General features: G+C 35.8%; 1 protein-coding gene across 16 annotated transcripts in view; it reads left to right on the plus strand.

Annotated features, from left to right (window-relative positions):
• The window catches only part of sgip1a (SH3GL interacting endocytic adaptor 1a), a 72,342-nt gene that overhangs the window by 48,807 nt on the left and 4,113 nt on the right, over positions 1-19,422 (plus strand). For 3 of the 16 annotated variants that reach the window (XM_052559382.1, XM_052559381.1, XM_052559384.1), the window contains 14 exons: positions 2,085-2,096; positions 2,917-2,938; positions 3,112-3,193; positions 4,098-4,186; positions 4,673-4,759; positions 6,788-6,862; positions 7,561-8,322; positions 9,458-9,582; positions 9,940-10,093; positions 11,346-11,405; positions 15,507-15,566; positions 17,018-17,129; positions 17,721-17,876; positions 18,084-18,216. In XM_052559382.1, coding sequence (XP_052415342.1) covers positions 2,085-2,096; positions 2,917-2,938; positions 3,112-3,193; positions 4,098-4,186; positions 4,673-4,759; positions 6,788-6,862; positions 7,561-8,322; positions 9,458-9,582; positions 9,940-10,093; positions 11,346-11,405; positions 15,507-15,566; positions 17,018-17,129; positions 17,721-17,876; positions 18,084-18,216 — 1,929 coding nt within the window. The remainder of the gene's footprint in view (positions 1-2,084; positions 2,097-2,916; positions 2,939-3,111; positions 3,194-4,097; positions 4,187-4,672; positions 4,760-6,787; positions 6,863-7,560; positions 8,323-9,457; positions 9,583-9,939; positions 10,094-11,345; positions 11,406-15,506; positions 15,567-17,017; positions 17,130-17,720; positions 17,877-18,083; positions 18,217-19,422) is intronic. The other 13 variants (XM_052559386.1, XM_052559396.1, XM_052559383.1 and 10 more) reach the window with 12 other exon arrangements.

Genomic DNA, 19,422 nt, shown 5'->3' on the forward strand with positions numbered 1-19,422 from the left:
CTGATAATGCAACATCCAGGTAGGCACACCAAGGGCACACGCCTCATACGCCCACAGCGGTTTATGATTAGTCAATTCACAGGCTCAAATCAAAGAGTACGATTGACCCTCGTGGGAAGAGTTCGCTGCCAGGAAAGTCTCAAAAATATGATTTGCACATTCGCAATCCATGATGAAAATTTTCATAGCTTTCAAAAACATTCAAAGCTCTTTGTGCACATCTGTGAATTGTGTTTTGCATTTGTGAAACATAATTTATGTGTATTATATATCTTTATTTTGTGCACTTAGATTGGTTTTTGTGTGAATTAGGTTCCATGCATGTGAATTTGGTTACACGTGTGCATCATGTCTTTTGCGTAAATTAATACTGAGACTAAAATGGCTCCATACTGTAGATACGTATATGTAGGAACTACTGTTTCTGCATGGATAGGATAAAAAATATTTTTGGAGTTTCACAGCGAGACTGAGAATTAAGTAATATAATTTGACTAGTTTTTACTTTTAGAATTACTTTTAGATGACTTTTGAAAACTTAACATGTTTATCTTGTTGATTTGAATAGATATTGATATAAAAAATCATAATAAAAAGAGATTTTATGGTTTTCCAAACCAGGATTTGTGAAGGAACTGCAGGGAGTTTGTAAGTTATTAATACAATGTTTAAAAAATATATAATTAAATACATTAAAATTCATTTTTAAAACATACTAGATGAATTTCTTAATCTATTTTTAAAAAGTATTATAAATTAGAATTAGCTTTAAAAATTATGAGATGTACTGCTGTTGTTTGAATAACGCAATCATGTAATAATTAATAAAGTAACTGCAATCGGATTATGAGTATTTTAACATGTAATATAATCTAATTACAAGTACTTTATTCCTGGAATCTGATTATGAAATCCAGATTGCAATAATTACTACCCAGCATTGTACAATATATTAAAATTTGCACATGTGCTTGAACATTAGTTTTTTTTTTTTTATTTAGATGAACAATTAATTTTGATCTTGTTCTTTTGCATCTGGTGTTTATGCATGTTTCACTTAAAAAAAACTGTTTATTATTTGAATGAGTGGGCAGCCTTAGTCATCAGCCTAACTCTTACATTAAAGTGTTTGGTTGCGTGCCAGTTTTTCTGTTTGTCTACTCTTGGCTTCGATTGGTGGTGACCATTGCTTACAGTCTATAGGCTTAGACTTTGCCACTGGTACATCAGCCTAATCACTTAGAACTATCGAGCCAGACTGAACTCATGGCCCTCGTTCTTGGACTTCATCCAGCTATGAAGGAAAAAAGAGAGATGAGGTTAAATTGGAGTGAGCAGGAATGGATGTCCACAGCTAGAGTGAATGTGTTTTTTTTTTTTTTGCATTATAACTGAATTTGGTCCAGGAGTATCATGACCGTAATTTTTTGTTTAACATACAGTGATCTCTTTGAAATGACACGTGAGCAGTACATACTTTCTTTGCTTTTAGATCCTCTGAAGAATAAACAGTGCTGAGACAAGCAGCACTGCATGTGCAACGTGAGCAATATATGCAAAAATACTATTTTCAAGAGTTTGTGAAAACTGGAAAAGTGCCTCTTGAACCCGAGTATTTCCAAGTTATTTATAAAAGCACTAATATAAGATGAGATCTTTATTGTTATATGAATGTTATCCTCACAGTTGCATGAAAAATATCCTTTCATGACCTTCAAATGCAACAAAGCTTAATTTTGAATTGGAACTTTTAAGATTCAAAAAAGACAATAAATATTATATTGTATTATAATTATAATTAAATATTATAAGTATTATAAAAGTGCTTAATATGCTTAATATTTTCTCCGGCTGTATAACAGTATTTTGTAATAAACAGATTGAATTCTTTATTTAATCTTTTTTTTTTTTTTTACTTTGTCACTGACTTCCCTCAAAATTAGAAATATTTAAATAAAACTCATTATTAAAGCACATCATAAAGGTAAAAATTTAGGAACGGTTGTTTTTGCTCGAAGTCTGTATTACTGATTTATCACTTTCTGACCAGGTGTCTCTTCTCTCTTCCTTTTTGCTGGTCACAGAGACGTAGCCCGGTAAGTGTGTTTTAACATTATATTTCTGTTCTCCAAGTGCTTGAACCTCTTTGTGATTCAGTTTAAACAGTTATACAGAAGAAGAACTTCTGAGTTTTGAAGATACTTTTGTTAAAATAATAGATGTATAGAGAGGCAACATACTTCCATGTAATGATATTTCAATATAGAAATGCAAAGGTCAGAATAAGTATCAGTTTTTTATTAATAATGATTACTCTTTATAGACATCACTATTTCTTAACAGTAGCACTTTCATTCACTTTCACTCAACTGGTTGTTTCTAGCTAATTAAATTGGCCCATGTGAATAAATATATTGCTTACTCGTGCTATAGACCCATGTGACCAAAACAATGCTTGCTTTGGAGAACGATTTGTAGCCTTGCCTAAAGCAGGTTCTTCATCTAAATATGATATAATCTGAATATCCATCTAAATATCATTTCATATTTTAGTGCAAAGAATGCAATTTTGATGATTGAAAAAACGAATGCTGTGTTCTTCTATTTGAAATTCACAGCCACCATGAAGAACCCGATGTAATAACATTGATGCCAGTGTTATTTATTACTAACGCATCAGTGAGTCAGATAATATTATTCACCACCTGAGTCAATCATAGAAATCAGCTCTTCTGTCAACTGTAGAATCCATTATGAAACAGGAATTTAAAATGCATCAAGGCAATGTCTCTGTCTGATTTTGTCTCACCATTCCCTTGATTAAATTGACCCAAAATGCACTCTTCTCAGCTGATGAGAGATATGCTGTTATGAGCTTTAAGTCTTATGATGGTTTTGGCCTTCTGTTTGTTTCAGGGTTTGGCAAAAAGAAATCCCAGTAAGTACACATAATGCAATTTTTTCTCGGGTTTATGAGTTTGATGTCTATGTCGATTCAAATCTGACACTAAATAGTTGTCTGGAATTAAAATGTAAATATAGAGGTGTGCTTGCATGTGTATGAGTAGGTGCAGTTTATTTGTGTTCATTTGATGATGCTGTTAACCTCAGGTGAAGAAATTGCACGACCGAGACGTGTTGTTCCAACGCCTGCACCAGCTCGTGCACCTGCGCCTCCTCCTGAGCCTGCTAGGTATCTATACGCACACTTACACGCTTTATGAAACGGTCATTTTGTCTGTTGTTTCCAAGTTTATTTTAGTTTTGTTAATAAAAAATAAAATAAAACGCAAATGTGCACACAAAAATGTAAAGATTAAAAAGGATGGAGAAATGTATTTTTCAAAACTGGATGATCGGATTGAATTAATCTTCCAAGCCTGACTTCAGAATGCATTCTGTAAAAAATAAATGCTGGGTATGACAGGAAGTGAATGTCTAAAACTCAGGTTGACATTTAGGTGTAGGTAAATTAAATTTTGTGGTTAAATGTTGCAGTTTAATGATAAATGTAGTGGTACATATTAAATAATATAATATGTAATATTTCATTATTCACAAGTACTGCAGTATGTGATGTCATTGTGAATTTGACAAATGCTATTATTTTGAGTATGGTGGTATTTTGGTATTCTAATAGTGTATAATAGTGTATGTTTGTTATAACAACTAAAATGCCTGAAATTTAAACTTTTTTTTTTTTTTTACAAATACAAATGAAAAATTGTTTATGCTTATTAAACGAAGTAAAACTTTGATTAAAAACAAGAATACAAAAATTTTACATTTACACTTTAAGAGTCCCAATCCCACTGTTTAATACACCATTAACTATGACTTTTGCCTCAATAAACTCCTAATTTGCTGCTTATTAATAATTAGTAATGTAGTTGTTAAGTTTAGGTAGGATTAGGGATGTAGAATATAGTCATGCAGAATATGTGCTTTATAAGCACTAATAAACAGCAAACATGTTAATGGTTAAATGAGTTTGAATAGATTATGTTAGACAGTTTGAGAGTTGCAGCCTGGATGTGACTGGTGTGCATCTGTGTGGATGAGTCATGCAAATCTGGCTTAATTCTCCTTCATTTCAGTAATAAGAAATCTCCAGTGCCAGAGGATGCAACAGCCTTATTCGGCCCTCCACTGGAGACAGCCTTTGATGAGCAGAAGACCAGCGAAGGTACTGTTTATGACCATATCCTTATATCCTTATGCTGCTTTTGGATGTTGATATTTCATTAACAGGATCACTGAAATTTAAAATTCACAATCCAATAGAACCTGATCACAGCCCAGATATATTATGTTCACTTCATTCACTTCTATGAATATTAACATTTTCTGTGTCATATACAGTATGTGTCTTCATGGGACTCACAGAGGGTTTAAAGATGTCACTTATTTTTCAAAGTATTTAATAATCCTATTTGTTTGTATCTATAATCAGTACTGTTTTTTAGCTTTCTGTAACATAAATTATACAGAAAAGAACATTCATCAGTGCTAACTAGTGGTGTTGACTCCCACTCACTTCCATTTGCAGCCATTTATTAGAGAAATGGGAATAGATAAGTGTTGCATAGTGATTCCTTCCTCTCTGTAAGTCACACACTTGTTAATTCTGCTCAACCATCGATTGTGTATCATGTCCTCTTCCATAAATTAGTGGTGATAGAGGAACCTGAGGTTTGGGGTGCACCCCTGCCTGAGCAACTCCTTGACTCCTCTCTGGCAAGACCTTTTCCTACAGGAAGTAAGTCATCGTTTGTGTGGCATGATTGCCATCATCCTGCTATCATAAACCCATCAATTCCAAAATGGTGAATGGTTGTCTCAGTGGAAAAATCATGATTGCCTCCGAATTTTTGTTGTAATAATTTTCCCTCTTGGCAGTCTCCATTAACCTATTAATTTCAAGTCATTAGCCAGGAAAACAATCAAAATCTAAAGCTCATCTTGTACTCATGTCGTTTGGTGACGGTTTACTCAACGTGGCCTATTTTTTGTCAGGCCAAACCACAAAAAAGCAAAATGACACTGTGTGGTTGTGAACTTGTGATATTAAGCATAAGGCTAAATTAAGCAAATGTTTGGCTTGCTAATAGTGATATATTTCTAAATGTACTTTTACATAAATGTGCCAGTACTAGGGCTTGCATTACTAAATTATTTTTTTACTTTGACTATTCATCTAGGAAAGTAGTCAACTGCGAAGTCAGTCAGTATCATACACCCAGCGCAATCCGACACAAGGCCCAGCGCAATGCGACACAAGGCGAAGCACAAGTGTTTTTGCTAGTTTCAGTCTGGCGTCATTCGCATTTTCCCATCCAGCACCACGTCATTTTATAAGCAAATGCATTTGCGCCCATTTGTGCGCACATGGGCGTGCTTGATCTAAAAAAGCAGTGTGTTCAGGCGCATTGCTAGCGAAACAATATTTTAAGGAGCTGAAAATAGACTGCGCCAAAGACCAACTCAAACCTGGTCTAAAGTCTATAAAGTCAATGACGCAATATGCTTTTGTTATTTAAAAAGAGCGCATTGGTAGAAAATGCGCCTCTGGGCGGGTCCACAGTGCGCATTGACTTTGCTTATTACACACAGGAATGCACATCACACAGACATGCCAAATATTAAAAACAAAAGGATTACAGTATAAAAGAATATTTGGACACACTATGAGTGCACCTGCTTTACACTTTGCAGTTAGATCATTAAAATAGGACCTAGTGTTTATCTTACGTACAGTAAATGGGTCAAAGACTGGTCTGACAGCCAGCTGCAAGTTTGTTCAACACAGCTAACATAATGCAGGTTAGATTTTAAAATTGCTAAGCACTCCAAATATTTGCCCATTATAAGTTACTACTTAAGGCTAATAACATACAGCTGAACTGGGAGGCAGATTGTGAAGTGTCTTCCTGTTGTTGCTACATTAATTACTAGACTAAAGCTGCTTTATTTAGCCATTATATTGTGTGAGAAACATATTAAGTGTGATGTTATAAAGACATGTTATTTCCAAAAAATAATAATTTGCTAATTGTCATTGTACTAAAGCCAAATTGATAGCTATTGTCTTTGTATTATATACTGTATATTTCTCTTGTCACTATTATGTTGATGTAAGTTGTATAAACCATTAAAATAATAATGATATAAAACAAGATTTATCATGGTTAAACACTAGGTATGTAAGTAGAATAAAATAAATCTTTTCTGACCAGTTATCTGAAAGCAGAACAAAATATGAATGATATAATATTTGGTGTATGTTTTATTAAATGATATGATGTTAAGCATATTTAATATTTTAGAAACATTTTTATTTTGAAAGCTCTAGTAAAAAAAAGGGGAGGGGGGGTTCAATCAAATTTTCCAGACCTCTAGGCAACCCTGGTGCCCCCTGATAGTTCACAGGCCTCAGTTTGAAAACCCCTGGACTAGAGGCCTAACTGTAGAAATTATAGCTAAATTGACTAGTCTGTGCAAGCCCTAGTAAAAGCATACTAAACAAATAAGTTGTCTTTATACATATAAAAACTTAAAAATTTTGTAACATGCTAAATTATAATAATAGAGTGAATTACTAGGTCACAAAGAGTGAAGTGTTATCATAGAGTCTGAGCTATTCATTCCATGCCACAGTCCTTCTCTGTCCCTGTCTACCTGAATGAGACCTTGCCTTTGCATGGTGCTGTGGGGCATGGAGGTGTGGCCTATGGTGGGTGGGGGGTGTATGTGAGGGCTTGTCTCAGCTGCACTAATGTCATTGCAGCTCTGCCTCCGCTTCCGCCTAAGAATGTGCCGACCTCCCCCCCTCCAATTGACTCTCCTGCTACAGAACCTACCGGTAAGTTCCCCCTCCACCCAGACCTCTGTCTATAACAGGGGTGTCTAATTCTGATCCTGGAGGACCACTTTTCTGCAGACTGTTGGTCCAATCCCAATTAACCACACCTCAACCAGCTAATCAAGATCCAATATCCATGTAAAACAAAATGATTGCATAACATCATGCCAGTACGGTGATAAAACTTAACAGCCCAGATTTTATTACATATTTAAACTGAGCATTGTGGGGTTTCATCATATGTTTGACTGACTTTTATTATGATATACAGGCTGCATTGTCAAAGTAGCAAAGCTTAACTTTGTGCAAACATTTTTAATGGGTAACAGAAACTTATCCATTCTAAATTAGTTAAATTCTAAATTCTTAAAATAATCCTGTCGGTTAATGGTTAATAATCGATAAACGAGTGTCGGTTGTTTGTTGGTTAGGAAAAATAACCGAAATGAACATCCCTAGTTGGGGCACACTGGAGCTAAACTCTGCAGAAAGTTTACCCTCCAAAAGCAGGTTTGGACACCCCTTGTCTATACCAATATCTTACCCCGACGAGTATGTGTCTGGTTTTTTTGTGCTTGACTTTTGTAATAATATCTTTTGTAGGTAAGGTATCTCTTTCCTTTGTCTTCCCTTTTGCTTTTGGCCTGTTTATCATTCTTGTATTTTTTTCTATGATATTTGTATGGTGCCTAATGCAGATGGGCAGAAAGAAGAGGAAAATTCAGGGCAGATTTCGCAGAGGCCCTCTATAGCTGATCTAGACAACATCTTTGGCCCAGAAGACTCTCCAAAACCTGGTCAAGATGTTGGAGATAAGTGGATCTGCTTCAATGATGAGTCACATCAAAGACCTCCTCCTCTTTTAGAGGGAGAGCCAGCACCTCTTCTCCCCTCTTTTCCACCTCCCCCAGCAGAACCAGCACCCCCATTACCGAAATCACCCCCTCCATCAGAGGAGTCGATTACTCCTTTACCAAAATCTCCACCTCCTCCTGCAGAGCCAGCACCTTCTCCTCCTTCAATTGAGTCGCCAAAGGATAGCCTCCCACCTGTCCTACCTGTTCCGAAAGACACCTCTCCTTCTCCTCCAACTGTCCCCCCTCCTCCAGTTGAAGAGGCCCCACCACCACCGAAACCAGGTGATCTTTCTCACTCCAAAACAGACTCTGCGCCATGTGCTCCTCTGATAGAGACCCAATCAGACTCAACCAATAGCCCGCCAACTACTGTAGAGACAAGTGAACGCACAATCCCTCCACCCTTGGTTCTGAACCAAGAGGACAAAACGAGCCCTGAGGAGACTCCATCAAAAGAGAACCCAAGTGAGAGCAGCGGTTCACCCATAGAGATTGGTCAAGGATCACGTTCGACACCTCCTCCTCCTCCACCTCCCACATACAGGGCGGTAGTGTCATCCCCAGGGCCCATCGTTCCAGCTGGTACGAGTGGAAATGAAAGTGGTGAGTCCTATCTAAAAAATTAATTATAATAAACTAGACCAGTGGTCACAGAACATTAAAGCTTTAGTTTACCCAAATCTAAACATTTTGTCATCATTTCACTTGTCTTTTGAAACCTGAATGAGGTTTTCTGTAGAGCACAAAAAGAGTTATTAGCAGAAAGCTTCTCTTTCCATTTATTGAAAGTGATTTTCAGTGAAAGCTTAAGTCTGTTCCTCACACAAGGCTACAGTATCATATGGGTTCAGAATATCTGAAGTATAGAGCATTTGTCGTATGAACTTTTTATGCTTTTTGGTCCTTTTTGGAGATTGTCCCCATTCAGTTTCATTGTATGAATGAGAGTAGCTATAGATGTTCTGCTAAATTTTACCTTCTATGTGCCCCTGAAAAAAACATTCGCTCAGGTTTGGATTATGAGCACTGATCACAGAGTAATTTTAGAAGGGCTACAACAACTAAATGAAACTCAATGAAAATAATCAACAACGAATTAGCGATTAAATGCATCTGCACGTTGTGTGTGGAAAACATCTGCCAGTTGTCACTTTATCAGTTCATTACCAAAATAATCATTAGTTGCAGCCTTAAATTTGAGGTGAACTAGCCCTCAAAAAATGAAACCACAATCCATATTAGGGAAATAACAGATTTTAATAGGTAATAAGCAGTAGCAAAAGATTCTGCATGTTGAAAATAGATATAAGTCATTCTGCTCCAGTCGCCATGGGTTTTTACAGAAGTGCCTTCTTAGTGAGAAGGATGAGGGGTATCTGACGTGTTGGTACTACCACATTTTTGGGTTTCAAATTTTGACAGTGCTCTATTTAAGGTTGTCATGTATCAACTTTTATGTAGCATCATCATGCATCCTAATTTTCAAAGATACATATAAATGTTTTTGTTTTTCATTGTTTGCGCAATCTATGCAGGTTTCTGTATAAAGTGTGAAGTTTTATTTAATCTGAGCGGATTGGTTTGTATAGATATTTTCAGAGGCTATTCGTGTCAAGTAACATACATTCTTGAATATACAATTTATTTATTTTTTTGAATTGGGAAGAGCTCTTGATTGGGCTTAATGCATGTTACTCTTTGAATGGCTTTGCTTTAATGGAATACTCTTGCTCCACAGGCTCCTCTTCCCCTGCACGTCCCTCTTCACCATTGGCTACCAGCAGCTCTCCCCCTCCCCCTCCCCCACCTCGGCCACCCTCTCGACCCAAACTGCCACCTGGGAAACCAAGTGCAGGGGACGTGGTACGTGATAACAGTCCTTTCAAATAGTAATCATTACTGTCCCTGTTAGTTCCCAACAAATTCTCAATGTCTCTGACCTTTCCATGGCCCATTAATTTTTTTTTATTTTTTTTTTTACTTTTATAAGATATCAGAACTCACCCCTCAAAATACCAGACCAAGCCTAGGTCGATATTTACAATTTTTTCAAATATTCTTTAAAATAAAAACCTTTAAAATAAAATCTAAGAAACACTACCACAACACGCTTTGTGTAAATTTCCTCCTGATCACCTGACCAGAATGACAAACCCCTACTCTATTGTTGCTTAACTTCCCTTTCTGTCTGTTCTTGCTTTTCCTTGCTTTTCCTGTCAGAATCGGCCGTTCAGCCCCCCTGTACACTCGTCAAGCCCCCCTCCTCTGGCTCCGTTGGCCCGTGCAGAAAGCACCTCTTCAATCTCCTCCACCAACTCTCTGAGTGCCGCCACCACTCCCACCGTCGGTAAAGAGCTCTTCGTGTCTGTGTCAGGTGTGACTCCATTTCCCATCACTCTCTCTGCTTTGCCATGCTGCTTTGTCTTTATGTGTCTGTTCTAGAAATTGCCTTTCAAACTAGAATTTGCTGAAACAAAGGTCTCTGTTTCTCAGTTTTCAGCACGGTTTTGGATTCTGCTTTGAATTCATTGCCATAATATTTTCACATCTTTCGCTTAGTTTGGACCAAAACAGTACGGTGATGTTGCTGTTTGTTTAAAATACTTAAGGGAAATCTCTATCAATCTGCACTGACGTATTTAGATCACTAAAAATTATGAAAGATTATGAAAGATTAATTTATTTGCTCACTGTACACGATATAATGGCATGTTCCTCAGTTGGTCTTTCCATATTTAAGTGGAAATCATTGCTAAGATTACTATATTGTATAGATAAAAAGTTTTCATCTTAAATCCCTACAATTTTGAATCAGAGTAATTGGTCTTTGCATTGTAGAAAATAAACTAAGACTTAAAAAAGATATAAAAGGTATACAGGTGCTGGTCATATAAGTAGAATATCATCAGAGAAACAGAATTTGGGATTTTCCTTATTTGTCAGTTATAATCATCAAAATTAAAAGAAATAAACATTTTAAATATTTCAGTCTATGTGTAATGAATGAATATAATATACAAGTTTCACTTTTTAAATGGAATTAATTAACTTTTTGTTGATATTCTAATTATATGACTAGCACCTGTATTTAACATTTTAAAGAAAAAATACTATTAAGAGATAACATACAAAGATAAGGTATTTGTGTCTTTGCTGGAATTTTTGAAATACGATGTATGGCATCTGCTGTACCTATTTGAATACTGTTATTGGATGCTTTTATTGATGCTGGAAAGGCAGATTTTTTGTTTTGTATTTTCAAAATCAGCATTTCCTGAGGTTTGCATACTACTAAGTTTTGTGAATCAAGATTCTAGAGATTTTGATGGATGTAGGTCTACAGTATCTGTTGCTTGTGCTATTCCATTATTTTGGCTTTTTTCAGCTTTGGACATTTTTTTTTTCTCACCATTCCATTTTTTCTTCTTCAATATAATATATTTTTTTTTTTTTCAATTTAAATGTGTGCCGTGCATCCATTGCGACGTCTGAGTTTAATAACCGTGACCTTTTGGGTTTTCTTTGGAATTACTTGTCATTTAATTTGAATTATGTTTATTTTTTTGTTTATGTTTTGTCGTCTTTCTTGTCCTGTCTTTTTGGCTGACGTAATTGTCTGATGTCAGAAGATGACGCATTTGTAGACAAACTTCCCAGCTTTGAGAGACGGGCAGATATGCCAGCAGGTATGCTACTGTATCAACCATTCCAGGTTTAATGGATGGGAATGGAGACTGCTTCAAGAATGTAACAAATGGTTACATTTCCATAGTGTCAGCTGTCAGAGCATAACTCATTCATGGTGTTCTTTTTCATTTCCACCAGTGACTAAACTAGTAAATAAGATGAAAAAATTGTTGATTTTCATTGTAAAGAGTCTTTAAAAGAATTTTCCAGGTCATGTATGGCTTAATGTCCATGGGCAGAAACTGTGGCTCATTGTTGATTACAGCAATGCACTTTCTAATGGACTCCTGGCATTAAAGCTGCCAGTACAGCCAATAAACTTGGAAATATGCTACTCTCACAGTACAGACCGTAACTAATTAAAATATAACTATAAAAACTGGATGCTTGATTGCAGACTGGTATGCTAAAATTGCATAATGCCTGGTCTGTACAAAGTTACATTCAGTGTCAGGGCAGATAAAAAGTAAACCTGGTTATTTTCGTTTGGTATCACATCCCCAAAATACACAAGGAACATGAACTATGTTGAGTTTTTGCTAATACATTTGGTTACTAGAAAATTATCCACATAAACATGTAGTCTCACATCAAACAGATAATTTAGGCAAATTTACAGTTGATAGTTTGATTGAATAAAAATGTATAGTTTGTACTCTTAATTGTGATTAGATGAGACACAATTGAAGCCGGTAAAAAGTAATGTAAAATAAAATAATAAACACCCACCTGTGACTGGATAATTGATTTTATTTTAATAATAACAACAACAACAGCACTAATAATAATAATAATAAACATGTATTTTAAGAAGTGGTAAGCAGCAGGCCTCACATTCTGTCTATAAACATTCATTGCAATTAACCCAGAATATTTCTTTAACTCACCGAAGACTGTTTGGCATTTCAAGCACTTCTATTTTAAAAGGTGTTTTTCCCTCTACTTTTGTCATGTTGATTACATTCCAAATAGTTAGTATATGCGATTGTATTTACTTTATCAATTTTTAATTCTTTCTGTCATATTTTGCTCTTCACATTCATAAAAGACAACATGTCTGTTTGGCTCATCATGCATGTTAGAGATTGTTCTGACTGTAACAGTTATGCAACATCACTCATCTCACATCTGCACTGACATCAAGAACCAAGAACAGAAGAGTAACTGAAAAGCCTCTGTCTGGCTGTAAACTCTTCAGAAAACTCAAAGAGCACCACCATCCAGCTTGAACAGATGACACACACACACACACACACACACACAGCCTCTCAGTGTTTGAAGTGTAGTCTGGAATTGTATGGTGTGTCCCAAGTGGCAGGAGAGCTGATCACTATGCCTGCCGTCACACTAGTCTGAGTGGAGAGAGCTCTCTGATGTTGCACCTGGGTAAAAGCATTTCTAACATCGTCATGCTGCAAATGTCAAGCTTTACTGACACATCATTTGTATCCTCACAGGTGAAATTCACATCATTAAATTGTATCTTCAACATCCACACAACCTATGCTGCATTTCAGTCAAAGTCAAATTTAACTTATTCTACTTGATAATTTCAACCATAAAGTGTGTGATGCTCTGAGGATGACATATAAGGAAACAATCTAGCATTTCCTTTATTTTTGCAGCTGTTTAAGTGTCAAATATAAAGACTCCTAGCAGTTAGATGTTGAGGATAAATTATCCCATACATAAATGCAAATGTAATGTTTTAACATATATTACATTTAAAATGTACTGTTAAATGATGAAACCTATCAGAAATTGGAACAATGTAATAATAATATATATATATATATATATATATATATATATATATATATATATAATATATATATATATATATAATATATATATATATATATATAATATATATATGCAGGTTATCAACATCTCTACTAATTTCATTAAAATATAATCTAAACAATCTAGAATCTAGACAGTTAATTTATTTGCTCAAAAGTAGCAGTAGTAGTATTATTTTTTGCATTCAATGTTTTACATCTCCCTGTGTTGCATAATTTCCAAGTCCAAATTCAGCTGATCTTCTATTGCACTATTCCAGGTTCTAATTTTTCTAAGATTGAAATGCTCAGTATTACTGTACAACTCACATCTTCTCATTGCTTAAATGAATCTTCACTTTATTCATAGTCCTGGTTTTGTCTGAAATTGTATTATGTGTAGAATAAGCCCTATTTATATTTCCTCTTGTCACTCATTACCACCCTCTGTTGCCCATCATCTCTACTGCAGCTTCCTCCTTTCATTCACACATCAGAAATAGATGATGTGACATACAGCCAAGTATGGTGTCCCATACTCAGAATTCATGCTCTGCATTTAACCCATACAAAGTGCACACACACAGCAGTAAACACACACACACACACACACCATGAACACACACCCAGTGGGCAGCCATTTATGCTGCAGTATCCAGGGAGCAGTTGAGGGTTTGGTGCCTCACTCAAGGGCACCTCAGTCACTGTATTGCCGGCCCGAGACTCGAACCCACAACCTTAGGGTTAGGAGTCAAACTTTTTAACCACTAGGCCACAACTTGATATATGATGATATACTTACCACAAAAGCACAAACTCTTGGCAACTAAAAATTATTTTTATTTATTGTTCACCCAAAAATGAATGAACTGACCCTCATGTTCTAAACTCCTTTGTTGTTATTTCTTCCATAGAACAACAACACATTGAAATTACATTATAAAAATCAAAAAAGCACCATAAAATTATTCCATATTTAGTCCAGACTTTTGTTACACCCTTTTTTGTACACATCAGTGAAGGTTCTCATTCATGAATAACAACAGGGTTGAAAAAAAATGTACAAAAATAAAATATGAACTCATGCTGTGTCAATCACGTTTATACACTGCCTCCTAAATTTTTATCCGTCATAAAAAAGTTGGGATCTGGTTTGATTTTCAGCATTTTTCTGTGGCAAGCATTTTGAGAGGCGTTTTAACAATTCAGATCCATCGTACATGTGAACACCAAAATCAAGAATGGTCTTTAATAAATTGATCCACTTCGTCTCTCAACACAAGCACTGTAGGTCCTTGCACACTGAGTTCATGGAAATTGGTTCTCTTCTTTTTAATATGTGGCTCTAGTATCGCTGACATCCTGAAGGAGATGGAACTCTCTTTCTCAGAATTTAAGACAGAGAACAAAGTCATCCTCACTGCTTGAAGTCTCCATTTTGTATTTTTGTATTTATTTATTGATTTATTTTTCACAACGTGTTAATATAATAGACTCTGTGCAAGGTTTCTGTGAGTAACAAATTTTGTTTTTCTCAGTGTGCAAAGACCTTTAGAATATAGTGCACAAGTCATAAGGACTGCTGCTGTGATAAAAGTCAGATATGTTAGATACTAACATTTTCTCAATAAATAAATGTATATATAGTTGGCAGGATGTTTGCATTCGTGAATTTTGGGTATACGGTTAAAAAACATTAAAAAGGTGAATAAATATGAAAGAACTTTCCATTTTGGAAAATCTATTCCTTCAAACGTTTAATAATAAGCTGTTTAATGTCATCTTTGAATCTAGAGGATGTAATTCATAAGCAGCTCAGATCATTTCCTGCTATCATCTGTCCTGATATTATACATAAATTAATCAGAAATTTGAAATATTTGTAAGAATATACATTTTTGTATCCAGATCTCAAAAACAGCAATTTTAGTTGTCGAACAGGCCTTTAAATAGACAATGCACTTTAAAACAGAAGTTTATACATAAACAATAATAACTATTAATCTGAAGCTAACAGAAGCTGTATGTCACCTTATTTTCTTACTTGTAGTCTTAGTGCAAATAAAATGCAACTACACAAATTAAATTAGATTTTTTGCTTGTTTGTTTGTCCAGTGACCTGTGCAACATTTGTGTTTCACATGTCCTAGTCATCTCCATCTGAGGTGAATTGTGACCACCTCTGACCTGTGCCCCTGGCCCCCATCACTGTGCCATATGATGGACCTGTGTGTGACTCACGCTACTGTCCTTCTCTCCCCTTCTCCTTCCCTTCCTCTCCTCTCCTCACCCCCCCCCCCCCCCCCCCCCCCAACACAGAGACAGACCAGCCCTCCCTCGTGTGGTTTGACAGAGGCAAGTTTTATTTAACCTTTGAAGGTAAGTTGGGGTTAATATCTAAGGACGTAGCGCGTGCACACTCAAGTCTCATCTGACATCTGACTTCCCCCTTTTTCTCACGCATTCTCACATTCTTTTGTCAAAACCATCTGTGGTGCATTTGCGTGTCCTCCACACATCTGCTTTGCTAAGTATTTCTGCTTTGCCATATAACTGTTCATCTTCCAGTCATTGGCAGGTTTTCTTTTCTTTCAAGGATCATTACATTTTTAACATAGTCACTAATACTGTGTGTTTCTTCGTTCTTGTTGTTTTGTGTCTCATCTGCTTTGATCTTTTCATTTTGACTTTGGTCTTGGATCACTGTTTCGGCTTCAGGTTCATGCCATTGAAGCTGAGTGTTCTCTGTTCCAGCTTCCTTACTTTTTCTCTTCCATTCTTCTCTCTTCCATCTTTTGTATATATTGCACGTATCCTTGGTTGTTCTTATGAATCCAAATTAATGCAAATTAATTTTAAATAAATAAATAAAATATCTTCGTGTGGAAAAATAGATTTAAAATACCACATTACATACAACGGTAAAGTATACTTACTAATGTTTAGACACTTTTGAAATCTTAAGGTGTACTTAAAAATGTCTGTATAAAAGATCTGCTGAAAATAGTACTAGACCTGGTATAATTTTTAGATTTAATGGTTACAAAGTTTTCCCAATTTATCATAATGGATTACTTAAAAAAAAATCATTAAGGAGCCAAAAGCATTAAAATTGGAATCCTCATTAGAATCATTCATTTATTTGTCATTTTCATCCCATTCGCACAAAACCAGATTTAATATTCATTAAAATCAATAAAAACATTGAATATTATATGTAATATGTGTATTAATGCAGATATACTTAATGATTTTAATGCCACATTATTTCAAAGTGTCTTTGCTGCTCACTTTATCAGATTCAACTATATAAATAACTGCATGATTTTACTGCAGCTAAAAATCACGTGTGAGCTGCTGCTTCGTTTTCTTCTTCTTCTTTTTTTAATATTCTTAAAACAAGAGTTTGTTGCAACTTCAGTATGGCGTCAATTTGGATGCCCAGTTAGTGAACTCATGCTTTGAAAACTCATGCTTGAGGTGAAATCTAATCATGATTAGCCCAAAATTTGCATAAAACAACACAATAAACAAAAAATACACCTTCACTGATAAGTCCCTACAATGTGGTCAAGGAACGTAAACCGTCCTTCTGAAGAAGGCTTTGTTAGATTTTAAGTCTGGGTTCAAGTGTTTGCTGAAATACAAATGTAGAAATTAGTCTTGTCAGACGCTCTTTGTTCCATAAACTGAGAGATGTTTTGTGTCTATTTGTTTGTATTTCCATTTTTCCCATTCTTTGTCACCCATATATTTGCCTCTGTGTTGTCTCTCAGTGACTGATCCAAATTAAACACATTGTAACTTGACGTGTGTGTTTGTTCTTTCAGGCTGTTCTCGTGGGCCCAGTCCCCTCACCATGGGGGCCCAGGACACACTGCCTGTTGCTGCAGCTTTCACAGAGACAGTCAGTGCCTACTTCAAAGGAACAGACCCCAATAAGTATGTGACAATCTTCACATCTCAGAATCAGATCCATATTAGCTTTTATATAGCCTTTTTATATTTATACATACATACATACACACACACACATATATATATATATATATATATATATATAAATAAACACCACATTTAGATTTTCTTAAGTTAAATACATGTACAAGTATATGTATAACTGTAAGCATCATAAAGTATTTAAATACCTGAATGTTTCACAGCTGTTTCAGACAGCTGCTTAATATGAAACTTTATTTAGCTGTGATCTCTATCCCTCTCTCTATTAATCTCTGCTGTCTATACATCGGTTTTTCTTTCTTATTTGCTGATGTCCTTTACTACAGTATGTAGAGGCATTAATGTGGAAAGACTTAAACTTTTAACTTGCGTCTGCTTTTTAGAACACCAAACATGTCCATTTAGCACATGTTTACACAGAAAAACAATGTAGTGCAGTGAAAAGGGGAAAAAAACTTGTTCTGTGACCTCTCAGGCCCCCATGCATTTGTTTAATTGATCACTTTGTTTCTAACACTGTTTTACAAACCAGACCTTCACTTATGTTTGTGTCTAATAATGTCACTTTCTAAGGTGTGTGGTGAAGATCACCGGAGAGATGGTGTTGTCCTTCCCAGCAGGCATCACACGGCATTTTGCAAATAACCCCTCGCCTGCGGTACTAACCTTCAGCATAACCAACTACAGTCGTCTGGAACACGTCCTTCCTAACCCTCAGTTACTGTGCTGGTAATTACATTCATCTAACATCAAATACAACAGAACCGCCATATGGATCTCATCATATTTATCGACTAATGATAAGTACTGTATACATTCATTTATTAGTCACACAAATAATGCATTTGCCTGAAATGTATAATGAATCATTGCTTATGGACTAATTAGTAAGGAAAGCAGTAATTAGAAATTAAAGCACTTTCAAACCTCCTACAGTGACACCACGCAGCCCAATCCCAACTCAAAGGAGTTCTGGGTGAATATGCCAAACCTAATGACCCATTTAAAGAAGGTGGCGGAACAGAAACCACAAGCAACTTACTACAATGTAGACATGCTGAAATATCAGGTGAGAACCTTAAAGCAACACTGACAACACAGACCTAAGAGTACTTGTAGTCATTGGATTTTAGAAAATCTATATCTAGTATTTGCTTCACATTTTATGCAAGTAGTTCTTAGTTGGTTTAGCTTCGGGACCTAGTAAAGGTCTGAAATGGTTAATATGACAGGGTGCCCGAGGGGCCTTAAAAATGATTAAAAGTTGATTAATCAATTTAGAAAAAATGAAGGCACTTAATAAGTATTAAAACGTCTTAAATGCCATTTTTCAAGGTATTAAATTTTTTATAATTTTTCAATATGTATGTTTGTCCGAGTAGTGGGGGTTCTGTAGTTTATTTATGGAATCCTGCAAGATTTGACGTCATCTGGTAGCGTGGGGCTTGTTGATCCCACTCTCGCTGAATTTCTGACCATTACCTCATGCTCGGTTCCGCTCCTGCAATTTTTGTGTTCGATCCCGCAAATGTTCTAATATTGTATATTATTTTTGTGCATCATTGCGCCGCCATCAATATAGGGGGTATTTAAATCCCTTTGAGTGCAGGCAGCATTTAAAGCTCTAGCAGTCGCAGTTCACTCTCAGTTTCACAATCACGTGCACTGTTTAAAAGCACCACATCTTTCGTTAAAAGATATCTGTCAATGGGCTCGGAATCTGTTGAGGGGCAAATCCTCCAACATCTTGTCAGTTATCTCTCCTTACTTTTGACCCATGATCAGTCAAATCTGACTCATGCAGCTCGTGTTGGACGGAGTGTTGTTGTTTTTCCATTTGGTTGAAATGCTTGGGATGCACATTTCAAATGATGTAATAGTTGTGTTCCTTATTTCTTCTTCCATGATCATTCAGACTTGATCAGGTGCAGTATTACTGACATTCTTTCAAGTCTGCTTCAAATCAAGCACTCTGTAAGCACAGGTAAACTGATCAGTCAGGTTTTTTCCACAAGAGTTCCACAAAACATCTATGGTTTGCAGACACTTATAAATGAGTTGATTTTACAAATACATCTCTTGAATATACCATTTAAACTCACTGTCCCGTTAACTTGTTTATTGTTCTTGAGTTGCATTGGATAGTCACTCAATTAATTATCATGTGCTGAATTATGTTGTATTGATAAGGAATTATCACCAAGTCAGTATATGTAGGTTAAAGTGTTGTCGCCTGAACCGGTTAAAACTTGGAGTGGTGATGAGGTCTTAAAAT

Source organism: Carassius gibelio, chromosome B6, assembly GCF_023724105.1.
Source record: "Carassius gibelio isolate Cgi1373 ecotype wild population from Czech Republic chromosome B6, carGib1.2-hapl.c, whole genome shotgun sequence".
NCBI classification, from domain to species: domain Eukaryota; kingdom Metazoa; phylum Chordata; class Actinopteri; order Cypriniformes; family Cyprinidae; genus Carassius; species Carassius gibelio.